General features: G+C 34.2%; 1 protein-coding gene across 1 annotated transcript in view; it reads right to left on the bottom strand.

Annotated features, from left to right (window-relative positions):
- Positions 1-1,200: 1,200 nt before the first annotated feature.
- The window catches only part of LOC115115415 (up-regulator of cell proliferation-like), a 492,735-nt gene continuing 469,154 nt past the window's right edge, over positions 1,201-24,781 (bottom strand). The window contains exon 8 of the mRNA XM_065003579.1: positions 1,201-5,348. Coding sequence (XP_064859651.1) covers positions 2,803-5,348 — 2,546 coding nt within the window. The 3' untranslated portion in view covers positions 1,201-2,802. The remainder of the gene's footprint in view (positions 5,349-24,781) is intronic.

Below are 24,781 nucleotides of genomic sequence, written 5' to 3'. Positions count from 1 at the left end.
CTAAGTGTATGTTGTGTAGTATGCTGTTAGTAGCCCATGTGCCTCACCCTAATAATTTGGTCTATTTACCCCTCTAATTTCACCTACTGTTCTAACTTGGTGGTGCACATGTAGCCAATAACCTGTTTTCGAGAAATGTAATCATAAAATGTTGCTTTCATTGTCTGCTTTATATGCCTCCTTTCTTTATCCTATGGTTCTGACTTGGTGTAGAGGGAGAACACTAAGAATGGCCCATGTTCTGAACTCTGTCGCTGTACATTTCAAAAGTGCTAAACAAATAGTTATATTGATTACGTCCATCCTAGCTCGCTCATTAATGTCTTATTCGAAATTACAGATTGCCTCTTATCCGCTTATCGTCCCCTCATGCCATAGTTTGTACATCTCAATTGTCATTAGAAGCCACAATTGTTTAAGCAAGTCAGCCATATCAGCTATGTTTTTTTTAAAGGCAGTAAATGAGGCTGAATGAACTGTTTCGCTGCCAGACAAGGCTCCGCTGATAGCCAGGTGTAACAGTGGTAAGATGTTGGGACAGCTTTATGTAGGCCCTAACAGTTTGTGTGCACCGTTTGTCACCGTTATAGTGCAATTAATGTATTGTTTAGTGTTGTGCAGTGTCTTTGCTGGGATGTAGCCCACTTTTTTTTGCCCCACCAAGATTGACCTGTTAATTTCCCCACTGGATAGGAGTGAATGGATGCTTTCAGAGGTATGGAGTCAACATGACTGTTTACATCTGTTGTCAGTGTAGAATCACCTAATATCAAAGCAATTCACTTATTTCCTCAATCAAACCTGGTCTTCCTCTACTTCTCTTCTCTCTTTCTCTCACTCACTTTAATATATTTGTGGGTGTATTTGTTCTTACTGATTTTCATTGCTATAGAAACAATCCCTAACAATACTTAATGTCTGTTTTAATTGCATAACCTACATTGTAATAATAAAATGATTTGTAAAGCACTTTTCATGCATTTTAATAGCACTACGCCATATAGTCAATTAATAAATATAGATTCATTATTTAAAGAAAAGGTTTGTGGTATGATTATACTGTATAATATAAGGTAGATTAGGGGGGGGGGGTTCATCCTACTGTATAATACAAATATTTCAAGAGGTTTAAAATGTTAATTATAATATTTTTATTAACTTAAAATATATCTATGAGGGAATGAAGTAAAATAAACGTAATCTCAATGAAAAGTTTTTATTTAAAAAGTCCTTCAATGATAAGTGGTATACATTGTTGTTAGTATGATGATAAGTAGATTAATCATAGGATATGATACATGGATTTTTCTACAATAAAATAATGCTGGGATTTTGAAATTAGATATATAAAAAGTATTTCAATGATAAATGTTGATGTTCATTAAGTAGGTGATGAATCATTGGTTATGCATTTTTCTAAAGTAAAATAATGCAGATATTTTTTTATGAAATCAGATGTGTATACATTCTTTACATTTGACAAATCTCAGACAAATAAACAAACAATGGAATAATTAACTTGTTACATGACGGAAATGAATATTTTAACATGCATGCAACTAAAGTAGCCCTTAATGCAACTTCCTTTCATAAGATGAGGACTAAGATGTTCTCTGCTTACAAACATACAAAAGCCTTAAACAAGTATGTATGTATCTGTTTCAGAGGCTTTTTGTAAAGGTGTAAAACATAGCATTACATATAGAATCACATCTCTATGGATGTAAATCTAATGGACAATATTTACAATCACAGTATGTACAGTCTGCACTGATCTATGGATCCCTTTAGTCCATCACTGGGTTAGTCCTTCAAAGACTGCATGAATGATATACAAGATAAAACTAAATCAAACCAAAGATAATATACAATATCGAAGCTCAAACAAACAAAATGACCTTTCTTTAATAATTAGTTACACTTCCCTCTTGTAAATATATATCCTTGTTTCATCCCAATGAGCATAATCTTCATTTAATTTTAATCCAGCTGTTTATACAAATTATATGAATATATTTTTTCTAATGTTGAGATTTGTCTTCATACTCCAGTCCAAGTCAATAGTAGTCAACAGTATGATTATAATCTCCACCCAGCACAGCCAGAAGAGGACTGGCCACCCCTCAGAGCCTGGTTCCTCTCTAGGTTTCTTCCTAGGTTCCTGCCTTTCTAGGGAGTTTGTTCTAGCCACCGTGACTCTACGTCTGCATTGCTTGCTGTTTGGGCTTTTAGGCTGGGTTTGTGTATAATTATCTGCTGATGTAAAAGAGCTTTATAAATACATTTGATTTAAAATAATATCATTTTTTAATTACATTTTTTAAATTATAATATCGGCGTTAGACTGACAAAAACAATAGGGCCCCCCCAGCAGGTAATTCAACCATAATAGTTTAGATAGCTGGCCGCTAAACTAACTTAGCAATCTTTGTTTTGCTGACATGGGCTAAATGACTGACTGTCAGTGACTTACATAACAAGAGAAAACCAGCTGATATAAAACCACATTTCTAAATTGCACCTTGTGTATTCTATTATTCTAACTGGTAACTTAGAACCTGATGGGCAGGGGTTCTGCTGTCCTAGTGACAGTAATAAACTGCTTCCACCATTGGGATGACAGGACAAGTCCTTCAGCACGTTTCATATGCTCATTTGGGGGTTTGGATCTGTTTTATATTCTGCTTTCAGCACCCATTATCCAGGAATAAATGTCCTTCTTGAAGGACCGTTCCAACCATTGTACTTAAAGCATTAACTGGTGTATGCATCTGCAACCAAGCTGTTTCTGACACTTACAATTCATTTATCCAATTTGACAGACTCCCACAAGCTTTCTGTCCACTTCAGGAAATGTGTCATGTCATCATTACTCTGGCATTTGATTAAGTCTTGCATCAAGCTCTTTTTTAAATCATACACAGCCTCACTGTATCCAGCATTGACTGGAGCCATAGGGGGAGTCCCATGCCAGAGTCCTGGGATGTACCAGCTGCTTGTGTCTGGATCATACTCCATCACATCAGTGAACTTGGTGATATTCTCCTTCTTCTCCATTCTGGCTGCTACCTGGGTCATTTCATTCAACTGTTCCAACAACTTCTTCCGCTCTCTCATGTTGTTGTCATGAGCAGACATGTCTGACACGTTTTGGTACACAAAATGACATACTGGCTTCTTCCCCACTTCCTTCATCCTGATAAAAGCATGAACAACAATCTGCAGAATATCTTTCATCTCTGTGTTGTTCTCCATGGCAATGTTGATGATAGTGACATCACTGAGTCCAATTACCAGTGTGGCCAGTTCATTGTCATGTTCATAGCTATCATCTAGTTGAGCCAACTCTGGTGATTTCAACCCCTCTGTGTCAATCACCATGATGAAGTCACATTTCAGTTCCTCCTTGAGTTCTTTGTTGACTTTAATCAGCAGCATGAAGGCCCCTCTGGTGCATCTTCCACTGCTGACAGCAAACTGGACTCCAAACATGGTGTTGAGGAGAGTGGACTTCCCAGTACCTTGGTCCCCTAAAACTGTCACAACCCGGATTTTGCTGTTAGAGTCCACAAGATTATGCAGCCGAGTCAGAACAGCTGATATCCATTTCAGAGGGATATTTGATGCATCTCCATCCACAAGCTCAATGGGGAAACCATCCAACAGCATCTGAGCACACAATCCAGGGAGCTGCTCCATCTGTTTCCTTTGAGGACTGTCTTCAGGGAGGGAGCAGGCAGCTTCATATAACTGGCCCAACTCACGCAGGAAGTGTTCAAGTCCCAAGGAACAGTCAGATATTTGCTTATCCAAATCTTTAATGTCGTCTTTTTTCTCAGGAGAATTTTGGCAAAGATCTTTGTACTGGTCCCTCAAAGCAGACAGGTTCTGACGTGACAGATTGTCCAGATTTATCTGCATCCATTTGAGGAAATAGGAACGCTCAGCTCCTGAACCTGACAATCCTAAAATGAAGCTTTTCATTGCATCTGACATGTAAAATGTATATTGTTTCTTTCTCAGCTCTTCCTCCTTCTCCTTCAGAGAGCTCCTGCAGTGTTCAATGTCTTGATCCCCTTGTTTTCTCAGTCTACATCTCTCTTTCTCCAACTGGGAAAGCTCTTTCCAGATTTGCCCCTGTAAGGGTAGCTGTTTGTCTTTAAATTTGACTGTCTCTCTGATGTTGCTGGTGATTTCATCTGCCATCTTCCTGGCACTCTGACAGTCATGGCGGTCTTCATCAACCAGAATCCCACTGTGACGAGCTATGTCAGTCATGTTTTCCACTGTCAACCGGTCTGGACTATTTTCAATGATGTCACCAACAGATGATTGCAGGGTTTTGACAAATTCTGCATCGTTTTTCTTTTTCTTGACAATCACATTTTGGTCATTGATACTGCAGTTTGTGATCATTTGTTTTAATGTGTCTACTCTGAACGATTTTCTTTGAGAGTTGACGACCAGAAATAACTCTGCTTTTGTGTTTTTGCTTTTCAACAAATTGAGATATGCCTTTAAATCATCAGTGAAAATGTAAACTGCAGCTGATGTTTGACACAGAAAGGAGAACTGTTTTTCAAAGGACCTGATGTCTCCTCTGAGATTAGCCACCGCCACAGGCTTAGTGAAGATGTCTATGTTTCTGTTCCCACATGGAAGGTACCAGCTGATTTCAACCAGACCATCTGAAATTCTGTGGGGGATGTCGCCACATTCCATATCATGATGAACAAATGTGTCATGGTACTGCTGAGGGTTACTAAGCAGTTTGTTCAAGATCTGAGACTTGGACACTCTAATCTCACCTAACCTAACAAAGGACACCATGGGAATATCAGAGAGAACAACTCTCTCCTCCACAAAAGCCTTTGTGTCTGTTTGGGAAGAGAGTCTAAACTTCTTCACTATGTCCCTTAAGGCCCACAGCATCAAAGTGATTTGTTCTGTGTCACAGTTGGGCAGCAGAAGAGGAACAGCAAACTGACACATGGACATTTTCTGGACCATCTCCTGCTGCAGGAAACCATCTGAGCACAGAAACAGGGAAGTTATCAGGTCCAGTGGATTAATGACATTACTGTTAGCAGAGTCACTTTTTAGATTCTCAAAACGGTCTGTACCCGGAAATGAAACTTCTGCATCGGTGGACATACATTTGACACTCCTAGCATTCAGATTTGCCATAATTAATTTCTTAAGGAAGGCCCCTGGAAGTGACTGCATAGTGGTAAGAGGTTCATCTGATGTAGTATCAGCATTTATCTCAAGGACAGTACTTAACGTCAGCTTGTTTTCATAATGATCTTCCAGTCCAGTCTTTGACAACAGCTCCATCAGATAGGATCCTGTAAATAGAAAGGAAGATCAGGAAATATGAAATATTCAGGAAAATCACCATCATATATTTCTCATCAGAGAAGCTACTGTACCTTTACATCCCACTCTGACACATCCATTATGATTATTTCATTTACATTACAGTCATTTAGATAACTAGTCAGTTTGACACCAGAGATAATACTTAAGTAGGTTACTTCATTACAACATTCGCTTAAAATGAACCTTACAAATAACAGTGTTGGGTGATATGAAAAGCCATATTCAATAAATGAATAATACTCGTAGGAAAGGTTTTCATCTTAAGCTCACAATCTGTGGATACTCTGACTAGAAAGGTTCTAAATGTTTGTAAAACATCACAGCACAATTGAAAAATATATGGCACATGGAAACCAAACGATGGTGGTCTATGGTGATGGGTGGGATGGGCTGAGAGTGTCTGAGGGGTGGGATTAAAGAGCTGAGGTCTATGGTGATAGGTGGGATGGGCTGAGAGTGGCTGAGGGGTGGGATTAAAGAGCTGAGGTCTATGGTGATAGGTGGGATGGGCTGAGAGTGGCTGAGGGGTGGGATTAAAGAGCTGAGGTCTATGGTGATAGGTGGGATGGGCTGAGAGAGGCTGAGGGGTGGGATTAAAGAGCTGAGGTCTATGGTGATAGGTGGGATGGGCTGAGAGTGGCTGAGGGGTGGGATTAAAGAGCTGAGGTCTATGGTGTTAGGTGGGATGGGCTGAGAGAGGGCTGAGAGAGGCAGAGGGGTGGGATTAAAGAGCTGAGGTTATGGGAGAAATTATATACATAAATATTGTAACACAAGAGAAAGATACACTTATGGGTTCATTTCCCGTTCTGGTAAAATGCATTGTCTATTGTATAGGACAGGAAGCCAGAGAAAGGCCATGGGAGTATGGGACAGCTGGAAACACTAAAAATGCAGACACATAGACACCTAGACCAGCTGGACATACAAAGATCAGAGGGATATACAAAGGAGGGGGTCAGCCAAATGACCAACTGATGGATTATAGTCATCAATCACATGACAGGGGAGACACATAAGTCTGTTGATCTTAGACAACCATATGAAGAGAGGGTGACACATGGGCACCAGGACAGCTGGACACACTAAAACTAGAGGAGACACACAGTCCGCTGATCCAAGATAAAAGACACACATACAAAAGGACACATGGAGTTAATTACAGGGTCAACACACAGGCCATAGGATAGAGGGACGTATATTATCTTTAGGTCAAAGCAAGGGTCTTGTCATCATTATAATCTGACGGACAGCAGATGTGGGCGTTATTGGGCTGAACAAGCAGGATGCACGGATTGGGATGTAACTTAATTTGCATATGGGAGGGACTTATGTGGTATGGTATAACTCAGAGCGAGTGCTCTGAAAAAGGGTGTGTGTTCCGCGGGCCACTCCGGCTTGCGATACCTTGTTATTAAAAGCCTATTGATTTTCACAAAGTTCTTGGTTGTGTCATATTTGAACCGATTTTCCACCACAAGGTCTATGGTGATAGGTGGGATGGGCTGCGAGTGGCTGAGGGGTGGGATTAAAGAACTGAGGTCTATGGTGATAGGTGGGATGGGCTGAGAGTGGCTGAGGGGTGGGATTAAAGAGCTGAGGTCTATGGTGATAGGTGGGATAGGCTGAGAGTGGCTGAAGGTTGGGATTACAGAGCTGAGGTCTATGGTGATAGGTGGAATGGTCTGAGAGTGGCTGAGGGGTGGGATTAAAGAGCTGAGGTCTATGGTGATAGGTGGGATGGGCTGAGAGAGGGCTGAGAGAGGCTGAGGGGTGGGATTAAAGAGTTTATGTCTATGGTGATAGGTGGGATGGGCTGCGAGTGGTTGAGGGGTGGGATTAAAGAACTGAGGTCTATGGTGATAGGTGGGATGGGCTGAGAGTGGCTGAGGGGTGGGATTAAAGAGCTGAGGTCTATGGTGATAGGTGGGATGGGCTGAGAGTGGCTGAAGGTTGGGATTAAAGAGCTGAGGTCTATGGTGATTGGTGGGATGGGCTGCAAGTGGCTGAGGGGTGGGATTAAAGAACTGAGGTCTATGGTAATAGGTGGGATGGGCTGAGAGTGGCTGAGGGGTGGGATTAAAGAGCTTGTTGGTAATGTATTATTGTGATTGCTGTATATGAAAGTACCAGGTATGTAAATGTATGTATACGTAGCAGAAAAACTGTAAAAAATATTTTATGTAAAATGTACAGTATATGTAAAATGTATGTACACTACCAGTCAAAAGTTTTAGAACACCTACTCATTCAAGGTTTTTTTATTTTTTATTTGGACTATTTGCTACATTGTAGAATAATAGTGAAGACATCAAAACTATGAAATAACAAATATAGAATCATGTTGTAAGCAAAAAAAGTGTTAAACAAATCTAAATATATTTTATATTTGAGAATCTTCAAATAGCCACCCTTTGCCTTGATGACAGCTTTGCACACTCTTGACATTCTCTCAACCACCTTCATGAGGTAGTCACCTGGAATGCATTTCAGGTGTGCATTCATACAAGTTAATGTGTTGAATGTATTTACTTCTTAATGTGTTTGAGCCAATCAGTTGTGTTGTGACAAGGTAAAGGGGTATACAGAAGATAGCCCTATTTGGTAATAGACCAAGACCAATATAATAACAACAACAAAACACATGCAAAAACAAATAGTGTACTTCCTTACTTGTGGTGAGGGTTGTTAACACCAGTTGACTTTTCCTTCCATCTTCCAGCACAGTACAGACAGAGACAGAGTACTGAGTACCACCTTGCAGGTCACAGAGAGTGATGCTGTGTGAAGACGTGGTAGTGATGTGTGGTTCTGTCCCTGGACAGTGGTAGGAGATCTGGTAATGGTGTTGGGTCTGGTCCAATCCTGGTGGCTGGTTCCAGCTAACAGCAGCTGATGTGGTGTCCACTGAGTCAACAGTCAGCTGGTCTGGAGCAGGAAGTACTATGGGAAAATACATTATTGTCAACGTTATAGTTTAACTCCAGAAATACACTACAGGAGGAAAAGTAGAATAGTAGACAAAGTATTAATAATAGAGATAGGGCAGAATACTGCCCCCTTTGGAGGAATTGCGTGCCCATAGTAAACAGAACAAAAATCGGTCCAAAATTGCTAATATATGCATATAATAATTATTATTGAATAGAAAACACTCTAAAGCTTCTAAAACCGTTCAAATTATGTCTGTATGTAAAGCAGAACTCTCAGGGCAGCCATTCTCCCAAACTCTCTCTTGTCATCAGAAAAGTTGGGCCAACTTTGACGTCATCGCCCCCACCCTTCCCAACCAGCTACGGATCTGGGAACAGGTTCTATCTCTTTAGCGCGATGTCTCCTTTCAATGGGGCGTTTCATTGTGAGAATCGCACGCTCCCTCGCACTTTGGCGGGCTAAAATCTTCGGGTCACGCGAAAATACATGTACTCTCTTGCGCGCGTCGGGTCCGGAGCTCTCTTTGTTCCAGGTTTCACCAAACAATGTCGGTTTGTCTGTTCAAGCTGATAATTGTTTTGCAACGTTTAGAACATCCTAAAGCTTGATTCTGCACTTAGTTTGACCAGTTTAGTCGACATATAATATGTCATTTTGAAGTTTTGATGCGCATCCACTAGAATTTTGGCTGCATTTCAGCCGGAATTTGTCGCGTTTGATAACCCAAAGACACAGACTTGAAAACCAAACTGCAGTTTTTGGTAAGTATGACTCCTTCCACGGCTTCTGATCGAAGAACATCAAAGGTAAGGGAATATTTATGTGGTTATTTTGTGTTTCTGTGGACTCCAACATAGAGACATACTGCTAATTTCTGAGCGCCGTCTCATATTATAGCCTAGTGAACAAACTCTGTAACGTTAAAAATAAATGTAATACAGCGGTTGCATTAAGAAGAAGTATATCTTTCTAACTATATGTAGAACATGTATATTTAGTCAAAGTTTATGATGTGTATTGCTTGTTATCTGACGTTATCTGACGGAGCTATCATCATTTCTCCGGACATTTTAGTAGCATTTTTTGAAATGTCGTCATTGTAAACAGAGATTTATGGATATAAATGGCATATTATTGAAAAAAACATAAATGTACTGTGTAACATGTCCTATTACTGTCATCTGATGAAGATTTTCAAAAGGTTAGTGAATTATTTTTCTTTCAATCCTGCGTTTGTTGATTGCATATTTTGTTCAACTTGGCTATTCAAATTAGCTGTGTCTTTGGTGGTGGTTTGACATAAATATGTGCTATGTTTTCGCCGTAAAACATTTTAGAAATCTCACTTGCTGGCTAGATGAACAAGGTGTTTATCTTTCATTTGAGCTATTGGACTTTTAATGTGTGAAGGTTAAATATTTCTAAGAATATTTTTGCATTCCGTGCGCCACCATTCCAGCTGAACGTGGGAGGTGTCGTTCCCAAAAGGGAACCCTACCCCGTCAACAGGTTTTAAAGGCTGCTTGCAATTCCTTTAGATATGGGAAGAAATAAGCTTAAATCAGAAGTTGGATTTGTAATGTAACAAAATGTCTGTTCTGGTTACTGGTAAAGAGTTGAGCTGTAACAAGGTGAGGTAGATCTCTTACTAGTGCAAATGGTTGTAGAGACTGGTTCACTCTGTTCCCCATTGTTCAGCACAGTAGAGACACTGACAGTGTACTCAGTACCAGGTTGCAGGTTTGAGAATGTTGTGTGGCAGTCTTCAGTATTCTCTGCATGGTGGTCTGTTCCTGGGCTGTAGTAGGATATGAGGAAGCGTTGTGGAACTTTCTCCATTCCTTCAGCCTTGGTCCAGTGGAGAGTGAAGGAGGTATCTTTCAAATTGTCTACCTTTAAGTCTCTGGGTGGAACCACTGGAACGAAAATCATGATTTGTTTTAAGAAGATCCATAACATATCTCTTAAAAAACAACAAAGTATGTCAGTAAAATATGACTAAAACCAAACTCTTTACCTGTGGATACAGAGATCCATCTGCTTTGTCTTCCATCTTCTTCCTCTGTAGCCACGTTGAACTGGTACTTTTTACCAGGTTGGAGACTGCTTATTTTAAGATGATACCCGCCTTTCACTATTGATGAGCTTGTTTCCCCGTCACATTTCCAAGTGACCCTGAACTTGTGTGGCCTTTTAACCCCCTGAGGAGAACTCCAGCTCAGAGACACAGAGTCTGACGTCAGCAACAGGACCTGGATGTCACCAGGAGGGGGCAGCACTGGTGAAGGAATAACGAGAGAGAAAAAAAACACACTATTGAAAATAAAATTACAAAAACAAATGCGTACTATTCATCACAGCATTTAAGAGACAACTATTGATATCTTACTAAATGTATCGTCTTAAATGTTTATTTAAATTAAATAATGTTGTTTGGGTCAGTTCGCTCCATACCTACCATCATCTGAGGACAGCGTTGTGTGTTGGTAGCCATCAAAACTCTTATGCTGTGAAAACCAAAGAAAGAGTCAATCCTTTCTGTGAAACAAATGTTATTTTTCTCTTGACACAAACCCCTCCTTATCCATCAAATACTGTACATCAGGCAATGAAGAGAAGGAAAACAAACCAGTCTTCCTGTTTTCTTTGTCTCAAGGAGGATGGTATCATGTCCTTTGTGGTTTGTCTCTGCACACTGACTACAGATCATCATCTGGTCTGTCCTACAGAACACCTCCAGAGAACTGTAGTCATGTTGACAGAGTTTCTGCACCAGGTCTCCAGTCACATCCACCAGCGTGTGTTTCTGTAGTTTAGGTATTTTATAGTGTTGAATGATGTGGGTCTCACAGTAGGACACACTGCAGGTCTGACAGAACTTCAGAGCTTGGACCTCAGAGCAGATATCACAGGGTACCTCTCCTGGCCTTGATGGGAATTGGAAATAACAGGTATCAAACACATTGATCAAAATAACCTCATCAGTTCAGTTTAATACATAATGGCCTGATAATATAACACATGGTAACCTACCTATAACTATCTGTTATCATGATAATATAACACATGGTAACCTTCCTATAACTATCTGTTATCATGATAATATATCTGTTATCATGATAATATAACACATGGTAACCTACCTATCTGTTATCATGATAATATAACACATGGTAACCTACCTATCTGTTATCATGATAATATAACACATGTTAACCTACCTATAACTATCTGTTATCATGATAATATAACACATGGTAACCTACTGTACCTACAACTATCTGTTATCATGATATTATAACACATGGTAACCTACTGTACCTACAACTATCTGTTATCATGACAATATAACACATGGTAACATACCTATCTGTTATCATGACAATATAACACATGGTAACCTACCTATAACTATCTGTTATCGTGATAATATAACACATGGTAACCTAGCTATCTGTTATCATGACAATATAACACATGGTAACCTACCTCTAACTATCTGTTATCATGATAATATAACACATGGTAACCTACCTATCTGTTATCATGATAGTATAATACATGGTAACCTACCTATAACCATCTGTTATCATGATAATATAACACATGGTAACCTACCTATCTGTTATCATGATAATATAACACATGGTAACCTACCTATCTGTTATCATGATAATATAACACATGGTAACCTACCTATCTGTTATCATGATAATATAACACATGGTAACCTTCCTATAACTATCTGTTATCATGATAATATAACACATGGTAACCTACCTATCTGTTATCATGATAATATAACACATGGTAACCTACCTATAACTATCTGTTATCATGATAATATAACACATGGTAACCTACCTATCTGTTATCATGATAATTTAACACATGGTAACCTTCCTATAACTATCTGTTATCATGATAATATAACACATGGTAACCTACCTATAACTATCTGTTATCATGATAATATAACACATGGTAACATACCTATAACTATCTGTTATCATGATAATATAACACATGGTAACCTTCCTATAACTATCTGTTATCATGATAATATATCTGTTATCATGATAATTTAACACATGGTAACCTATAATATAACACATGGTAACCTTCCTATAACTATCTGTTATCATGATAATATAACACATGGTAACCTACCTATAACTATCTGTTATCATGATAATATAACACATGGTAACCTACCTATCTGTTATCATGATAATATAACACATGGTAACCTACCTATCTGTTATCATGATAATATAACACATGGTAACCTACCTATCTGTTATCATGATAATATAACACATGGTAACCTACCTATCTGTTATCATGATAATATAACACATGGTAACCTTCCTATAACTATCTGTTATCATGATAATTTAACACATGGTAACCTACCTATAACTATCTGTTATCATGATAATATAACACATGGTAACCTACCTATAACTATCTGTTATCATGATAATATAACACATGGTAACCTACCTATCTGTTATCATGATAATATAACACATGGTAACCTTCCTATAACTATCTGTTATCATGATAATTTAACACATGGTAACCTACCTATAACTATCTGTTATCATGATAATATAAACACATGGTAACCTACCTATCTGTTATCATGATAATTTAACACATGGTAACCTTCCTATAACTATATGTTATCAAGATAATATAACACATGGTAACCTACCTATATCTGTTATCATGATAATATAACACATGGTATCCTACCTATATCTGTTATCATGATAATATAACACATGGTAACCTACCTATAACTATCTGTTATGATAATATAACACATGGTAACCTACCTATAACTATCTGTTATCATGATAATATAACACATGGTAACCTACCTATATCTGTTATCATGATAATATAACACATGGTAACCTACCTATATCTGTTTTCATGATAATATAACACATGGTGACCTACCTATAACTATCTGTTATCATGATAATATAACACATGGTAACATACCTATAACTATCTGTTATCATGATAATATAACACATGGTAACCTACCTATAACTATCTGTTATCATGATAATATAACACATGGTAACCTACCTATAACTATCTGTTATCATGATAATATAACACATGGTAACCTACCTATAACTATCTGTTATCATGATAATATAACACATGGTAACCTACCTATCTTATCATGATAATATAACACATGGTAACCTACCTATCTGTTATCATGATAATATAACACATGGTAACCTACCTATCTGTTATCATGATAATATAACACATGGTAACCTTCCTATAACTATCTGTTATCATGATAATTTAACACATGGTAACCTACCTATAACTATCTGTTATCATGATAATATAACACATGGTAACCTACCTATAACTATCTGTTATCATGATAATATAACACATGGTAACCTACCTATCTGTTATCATGATAATATAACACATGGTAACCTACCTATCTGTTATCATGATAATATAACACATGGTAACCTACCTATCTGTTATCATGATAATATAACACATGGTAACCTTCCTATAACTATCTGTTATCATGATAATTTAACACATGGTAACCTACCTATATCTGTTTTCATGATAATATAACACATGGTGACCTACCTATAACTATCTGTTATCATGATAATATAACACATGGTAACATACCTATAACTATCTGTTATCATGATAATATAACACATGGTAACCTACCTATAACTATCTGTTATCATGATAATATAACACATGGTAACCTACCTATAACTATCTGTTATCATGATAATATAACACATGGTAACCTTCCTATAACTATCTGTTATCATGATAATATAACACATGGTAACCTACCTATAACTATCTGTTATCATGATAATATAACACATGGTAACCTTCCTATAACTATCTGTTATCATGATAATATAACACATGGTAACCTACCTATCTGTTATCATGATAATATAACACATGGTAACCTACCTATCTGTTATCATGATAATATAACACATGGTAACCTACCTATCTGTTATCATGATAATATAACACATGGTAACCTTCCTATAACTATCTGTTATCATGATAATTTAACACATGGTAACCTACCTATATCTGTTTTCATGATAATATAACACATGGTGACCTACCTATAACTATCTGTTATCATGATAATATAACACATGGTAACATACCTATAACTATCTGTTATCATGATAATATAACACATGGTAACCTACCTATAACTATCTGTTATCATGATAATATAACACATGGTAACCTACCTATAACTATCTGTTATCATGATAATATAACACATGGTAACCTTCCTATAACTATCTGTTATCATGATAATATAACACATGGTAACCTACCTATAACTATCTGTTATCATGATAATATAACACATGGTAACCTTCCTATAACTATCTGTTATCATGATAATATAACACATCTGTTATCATGATAATATAACACATGGTAACCTACCTATCTGTTATCATGATAATATAACACATGGTAACCTACCTATAACTATCTGTTATCATGATAATATAACACATCTGTTATCATGATAATATAACACATGGTAACATACCTATAACTATCTGTTATCATGATAATATAACACATGGTAACCTACCTATACCTATCTGTTATCATGATAATATAACACATGGTAACCTTCCTATAACTATCTGTTATCATGATAATATAACACATGGTAACCTACCTATAACTATCTGTTATCATGATAATATAACACATGGTAACCTACCTATCTGTTATCATGATAATTTAACACATGGTAACCTTCCTATAACTATCTGTTATCATGATAATATAACACATGGTAACCTACCTATCTGTTATCATGATAATATAACACATGGTAACCTTCCTATAACTATCTGTTATCATGATAATATATCTGTTATCATGATAATATAACACATGGTAACCTTCCTATAATTATCTGTTATCATGATAATATAACACATGGTAACCTACCTATAACTATCTGTTATCATTATAATATAACACATGGTAACCTACCTATCTGTTATCATGATAATATAATACATGGTAACCTACCTATAACTATCTGTTATCATGATAATATAACACATGGCAACCTACCTATATCTGTTATCATGATAATATAACACATGGTAACCTACCTATAACTATGTTATCATGATAATATAACACATGGTAACCTTCCTATGACTATCTGTTATCATGATAATATAACACATGGTAACCTTCCTATAACTATCTGTTATCATGATAATATAACACATGGTAACCTACCTATAACTATCTGTTATCATGATAATATAACACATGGTAACCTACCTATAACTATCTGTTATCATGATAATATAACACATGGTAACCTACCTATAACTATCTGTTATCATGATAATATAACACATGGTAACCTTCCTATAACTATCTGTTATCATGATAATATAACACATGGTAACCTACCTATAACTATCTGTTATCATGATAATATAACACATGGTAACCTTCCTATAACTATCTGTTATCATGATAATATAACACATCTGTTATCATGATAATATAACACATGGTAACCTACCTATCTGTTATCATGATAATATAACACATGGTAACCTACCTATAACTATCTGTTATCATGATAATATAACACATCTGTTATCATGATAATATAACACATGGTAACATACCTATAACTATCTGTTATCATGATAATATAACACATGGTAACCTACCTATACCTATCTGTTATCATGATAATATAACACATGGTAACCTTCCTATAACTATCTGTTATCATGATAATATAACACATGGTAACCTACCTATAACTATCTGTTATCATGATAATATAACACATGGTAACCTACCTATCTGTTATCATGATAATTTAACACATGGTAACCTTCCTATAACTATCTGTTATCATGATAATATAACACATGGTAACCTACCTATCTGTTATCATGATAATATAACACATGGTAACCTTCCTATAACTATCTGTTATCATGATAATATATCTGTTATCATGATAATATAACACATGGTAACCTTCCTATAATTATCTGTTATCATGATAATATAACACATGGTAACCTACCTATAACTATCTGTTATCATTATAATATAAACATGGTAATATAACACATGGTAACTATCTGTTATCATGATAATATAATACATGGTAACCTACCTATAACTATCTGTTATCATGATAATATAACACATGGCAACCTACCTATATCTGTTATCATGATAATATAACACATGGTAACCTACCTATAACTATGTTATCATGATAATATAACACATGGTAACCTTCCTATGACTATCTGTTATCATGATAATATAACACATGGTAACCTTCCTATAACTATCTGTTATCATGATAATATAACACATGGTAACCTACCTATAACTATCTGTTATCGTGATAATATAACACATGGTAACCTACCTATAACTATCTGTTATCATGATAATATAACACATGGTATCCTACCTATAACTATCTGTTATCATGATAATTTAACACATGGTAACCTTCCTATAACTATCTGTTATCATGATAATATAACACATGGTAACCTTCCTATAACTATCTGTTATCATGATAATATAACACATGGTAACCTACCTATCTGTTATCATGATAATATAACACATGGTAACCTTCCTATAACTATCTTTTATCATGATAATATATCTGTTATCATGATAATATAACACATGGTAACCTACCTATCTGTTATCATGATAATATAACACATGGTAACCTACCTATAACTATCTGTTATCGTGATAATATAACACATGGTAACCTACCTATCTGTTATCATGATAATATAACACATGGTAACCTTCCTATAACTATCTGTTATCATGAAAATATAACACATGGTAACCTACCTATAACTATCTGTTATCATGATAATATAACACATGGTAACCTACCTATAACTATCTGTTATCATGATAATATAACACATGGTAACCTTCCTATAACTATCTGTTATCATGATAATATAACACATGGTAACCTACCTATCTGTTATCATGATAATTTAACACATGGTAACCTACCTATATCTGTTATCATGATAATATAACACATGGTAACCTACCTATATCTGTTATCATGATAATATAACACATGGTAACCTACCTATATCTGTTATCATGATAATTTAACACATGGTAACCTACCTATAACTATCTGTTATCATGATAATATAACACATGGTAACCTACCTATAACTATCTTTTATCATGATAATATAACACATGGTAACCTTCCTATAAATATCTGTTATCATGATAATTTAACACATGGTAACCTACCTATATCTGTTATCATGATAATATAACACATGTTAACCTACCTATATCTGTTATCATGATAATATAACACATGGTAACCTACCTATATCTGTTATCATGATAATTTAACACATGGTAACCTACCTATAACTATCTGTTATCATGATAATATAACACATGGTAACCTACCTATAACTATCTGTTATCATGATAATATAACACATGGTAACCTTCCTATAACTATCTGTTATCATGATAATTTAACACATGGTAACCTACCTATAACTATCTGTTATCATGATAATATAACACATGGTAACCTACCTATAACTATGTTATCATGATAATATAACACATGGTAACCTACCTATAACTATCTGTTATCATGATAATATAACACATGGTAACCTACCTATAACTATCTGTTATCATGATAATATAACACATGGTAACCTACCTATAACTATCTGTTATCATGATAATATAACACATGGTAACCTACCTATAACTATCTGTTATCATGATAATATAACACATGGTAACCTACCTATCTGTTATCATGATAATATAACACATGGTAACCTACCTATAACTATCTGTTATCATGATAATATAACACATGGTAACCTACCTATAACTATCTGTTATCATGATAATATAACACATGGTAACCTACTGTACCTACAACTATCTGTTATCATGATAATATAACACATGGTAACCTACCTATAACTATCTGTTATCATGATAATATAACACATGGTAACATACCTATCTGTTATCATGACAATATAACACATGGTAACCTACCTCTAACTATCCGTTATCATGATAATATAACACATGATATCCTAACTATCTGTTATCATGGTAATATAACACATGGTAACCTTCCTATAACTATCTGTTATCATGATAATATAACACATGGTAACCTACCTATCTGTTATCATGATAATATAACACATGGTAACCTACCTATAACTATCTGTTATCATGATAATATAACACATGGTAACCTACCTATCTGTTATCATGATAATATAACACATGGTAACCTACCTATCTGTTATCATGATAATATAACACATGGTAACCTACCTATCTGTTATCATGATAATATAACACATGGTAACCTTCCTATAACTATCTGTTATCATGATAATATAACACATGGTAACCTATAACTATCTGTTATCATGATAATATAACACATGGTAACCTACCTATAACTATCTGTTATCATGATAATATAACACATGGTAACCTACCTATCTGTTATCATGATAATTTAACACATGGTAACCTTCCTATAACTATCTGTTATCATGATAATATAACACATGGTAACCTACCTATAACTATCTGTTATCATGATAATATAACACATGTTAACATACCTATAACTATCTGTTATCATGATAATATAACACATGGTAACCTTCCTATAACTATCTGTTATCATGATAATATATCTGTTATCATGATAATTTAACACATGGTAACCTACCTATCTGTTATCATGATAATATAACACATGGTAACCTTCCTATAACTATCTGTTATCATGATAATATAACACATGGTAACCTACCTATAACTATCTGTTATCATGATAATATAACACATGGTAACCTACCTATCTGTTATCATGATAATATAACACATGGTAACCTACCTATCTGTTATCATGATAATATAACACATGGTAACCTACCTATATCTGTTATCATGATAATATAACACATGGTAACATATCTATAACTATCTGTTATCATGATAATATAACACATGGTAACCTACCTATAACTATCTGTTATCATGATAATATAACACATGGTAACATACCTATAACTATCTGTTATCATGATAATATAACACATGGTAACCTACCTATAACTATCTGTTATCATGATAATATAACACATGGTAACCTTCCTATAACTATCTGTTATCATGATAATATAACACATGGTAACCTACCTATCTGTTATCATGATAATATAACACATGGTAACCTTCCTATAACTATCTGTTATCATGATAATATAACACATGGTAACCTACCTATAACTATCTGTTATCATGATAATATAACACATGGTAACCTACCTATCTGTTATCATGATAATTTAACACATGGTAACCTTCCTATAACTATCTGTTATCATGATAATATAACACATGGTAACCTACCTATATCTGTTATCATGATAATATAACACATGGTAACCTACCTATATCTGTTATCATGATAATATAACACATGGTAACCTACCTATAACTATCTGTTATCATGATAATATAACACATGGTAACCTTCCTATAACTATCTGTTATCATGATAATATAACACATGGTAACCTACCTATAACTATCTGTTATCATGATAATATAACACATGGTAACCTACCTATAACTATCTGTTATCATGATAATATAACACATGGTAACCTACCTATCTGTTATCATGATAATATAACACATGGTAACCTACCTATAACTATCTGTTATCATGATAATATAACACATGGTAACCTACCTATAACTATCTGTTATCATGATAATTTAACACATGGTAACCTTCCTATAACTATCTGTTATCATGATAATATAACACATGGTAACCTTCCTATAACTATCTGTTATCATGATAATTTAACACATGGTAACCTACCTATCTGTTATCATGATAATATAACACATGGTAACCTACCTATAACTATCTGTTATCATAATAATATAACACATGGTAACCTACCTATAACTATCTGTTATCGTGATAATATAACACATGGTAACCTACCTATCTGTTATCATGATAATATAACACATGGTAACCTTCCTATAACTATCTTTTATCATGAAAATATAACACATGGTAACCTACCTATAACTATCTGTTATCATGATAATATAACACATGGTAACCTTCCTATAACTATCTGTTATCATGATAATATAACACATGGTAACCTACCTATCTGTTATCATGATAATATAATACATGGTAACCTACCTATAACTATCTGTTATCATGATAATTTAACACATGGTAACCTTCCTATAACTATCTGTTATCATGATAATATAACACATGGTAACCTACCTATCTGTTATCGTGATAATATAACACATGGTAACCTACCTATCTGTTATCATGATAATATAACACATGGTAACCTTCCTATAACTATCTGTTATCATGAAAATATAACACATGGTAACCTACCTATAACTATCTGTTATCATGATAATATAACACATGGTAACCTTCCTATAACTATCTGTTATCATGATAATATAACACATGGTAACCTACCTATCTGTTATCATGATAATATAATACATGGTAACCTACCTATAACTATCTGTTATCATGATAATATAACACATGGTAACCTACCTATATCTGTTATCATGATAATATAACACATGGTAACCTACCTATAACTATGTTATCATGATAATATAACACATGGTAACCTTCCTATGACTATCTGTTATCATGATAATATAATACATAGTAACCTACCTATAACTATCTGTTATCATGATAATATAACACATGGTAACCTTCCTATAACTATCTGTTATCATGATAATATAACACATGGTAACCTTCCTATAACTATCTGTTATCATGATAATATAACACATGGTAACCTACCTATAACTATCTGTTATCATGATAATATAACACATGGTAACCTACCTATAACTATCTGTTATCATGATAATATAACACATCTGTTATCATGATAATATAACATGGTAACATACCTATAACTATCTGTTATCATGATAATATAACACATGGTAACCTACCTATACCTATCTGTTATCATGATAATATAACACATGGTAACCTACCTATCTGTTATCATGATAATTTAACACATGGTAACCTTCCTATAACTATCTGTTATCATGATAATATAACACATGGTAACCTACCTATCTGTTATCATGATAATATAACACATGGTAACCTATCTGTTATCTGATAACTATCTGTTATCATGATAATATAACACATGGTAACCTTCCTATAATTATCTGTTATCATGATAATATAACACATGGTAACCTACCTATAACTATCTGTTATCGTGATAATATAACACATGGTAACCTACCTATCTGTTATCATGATAATATAATACATGGTAACCTACCTATAACTATCTGTTATCATGATAATATAACACATGGTAACCTACCTATATCTGTTATCATGATAATATAACACATGGTAACCTACCTATAACTATGTTATCATGATAATATAACACATGGTAACCTTCCTATAACTATCTGTTATCATGATAATATAACACATGGTAACCTACCTATAACTATCTGTTATCATGATAATATAACACATGGTAACCTTCCTATAACTATCTGTTATCATGATAATATAACACATGGTAACCTTCCTATAACTATCTGTTATCATGATAATATAACACATGGTAACCTACCTATAACTATCTGTTATCATGATAATATAACACATGGTAACCTACCTATAACTATCTGTTATCATGATAATATAACACATGGTAACCTTCCTATAACTATCTGTTATCATGATAATATAACACATGGTAACCTACCTATAACTATCTGTTATCATGATAATATAACACATGGTAACCTACCTATAACTATCTGTTATCATGATAATATAACACATGGTAACCTACCTATAACTATCTGTTATCATGATAATATAACACATGGTAACCTTCCTATAACTATCTGTTATCATGATAATATAACACATGGTAACCTTCCTATAACTATCTGTTATCATGATAATTTAACACATGGTAACCTTCCTATAACTATCTGTTATCATGATAATATAACACATGGTAACCTTCCTATAACTATCTGTTATCATGATAATATAACACATGGTAACCTTCCTATAACTATCTGTTATCATGATAATATAACACATGGTAACCTACCTATCTGTTATCATGATAATATAACACATGGTAACCTTCCTATAACTATCTGTTATCATGATAATATAACACATGGTAACCTTCCCTATAACTATCTGTTATCATGATAATATATCTGTTACATGATAATTTACCTATACCTACTATCTGTTATCATGATAATATAACACATGGTACCCTACTATCTGTTATCATGATAATATAACACATGGTAACCTACCTATAACTATCTGTTATCATGATAATATAACACATGGTAACCTATCTGTTATCTATAACTATCTGTTATCATGATAATATAACACATGGTAACCTACCTATCTGTTATCATGATAATATAACACATGGTAACCTACCTATCTGTTATCATGATAATATAACACATGGTAACCTACCTATAACTATCTGTTATCATGATAATATAACACATGGTAACCTACCTATAACTATCTGTTATCATGATAATATAACACATGGTAACCTACCTATAACTATCTGTTATCATGATAATATAACACATGGTAACCTTACCTATAACTATCTGTTATCATGATAATATAACACATGGTAACCTACTATCTATCTGTTATCATGATAATATAACACATGGTAACCTACCTATATCTGTTATCATGATAATATAACACATGGTAACCTTCCTATAACTATCTGTTATCATGATAATATAACACATGGTAACCTACCTATATCTGTTATCATGATAATATAACACATGGTAACCTACCTATAACTATCTGTTATCATGATAATATAACACATGGTAACCTACCTATAACTATCTGTTATCATGATAATATAACACATGGTAACCTACCTATAACTATCTGTTATCATGATAATATAACACATGGTAACCTACCTATAACTATCTGTTATCATGATAATATAACACATGGTAACCTACCTATAACTGTTATCATGATAATATAACACATGGTAACCTACCTATAACTATCTGTTATCATGATAATATAACACATGGTAACCTACCTATAACTATCTGTTATCATGATAATATAACACATGGTAACCTTCCTATAACTATCTGTTATCATGATAATATAACACATGGTAACCTACCTATAACTATCTGTTATCATGATAATATAACACATGGTAACCTACCTATAACTATCTGTTATCATGATAATATAACACATGGTAACCTTCCTATAACTATCTGTTATCATGATAATATAACACATGGTAACCTACCTATCTGTTATCATGATAATTTAACACATGGTAACCTACCTATAACTATCTGTTATCATGATAATATAACACATGGTAACCTACCTATAACTATCTGTTTTCATGATAATATAACACATGGTAACCTACCTATCTGTTATCATGATAATATAACACATGGTAACCTACCCATAACTATCTGTTATCATGATAATATAACACATGGTAACCTACCTATAACTATCTGTTATCATGATAATTTAACACATGGTAACCTTCCTATAACTATCTGTTATCATGATAATATAACACATGGTAACCTTCCTATAACTATCTGTTATCATGATAATATAACACATGGTAACCTACCTATCTGTTATCATGATAATATAACACATAACCTTCCTATAACTATCTGTTATCATGATAATATAACACATGGTAACCTACCTATAACTATCTGTTATCATGATAATATAACACATGGTAACCTACTGTACCTATAACTATCTGTTATCATGATAATATAACACATGGTAACCTACCTATCTGTTATCATGATAATATAACACATGGTAACCTACCTATAACTATCTGTTATCATGATAATATAACACATGGTAACCTACCTATAACTATCTGTTATCATGATAATATAACACATGGTAACCTACCTATAACTATCTGTTATCATGATAATATAACACATGGTAACCTTCCTATAACTATCTGTTATCATGATAATATAACACATGGTAACCTTCCTATAACTATCTGTTATCATGATAATATAACACATGGTAACCTACCTATCTGTTATCATGATAATATAACACATGGTAACCTACCTATAACTATCTGTTATCATGATAATATAACACATGGTAACCTTCCTATAA

This window comes from Oncorhynchus nerka, linkage group LG18, assembly GCF_034236695.1.
Source record: "Oncorhynchus nerka isolate Pitt River linkage group LG18, Oner_Uvic_2.0, whole genome shotgun sequence".
Taxonomy (NCBI): Eukaryota; Metazoa; Chordata; class Actinopteri; order Salmoniformes; family Salmonidae; genus Oncorhynchus; species Oncorhynchus nerka.
This window is presented reverse-complemented; position numbering and strand designations above follow the sequence as displayed.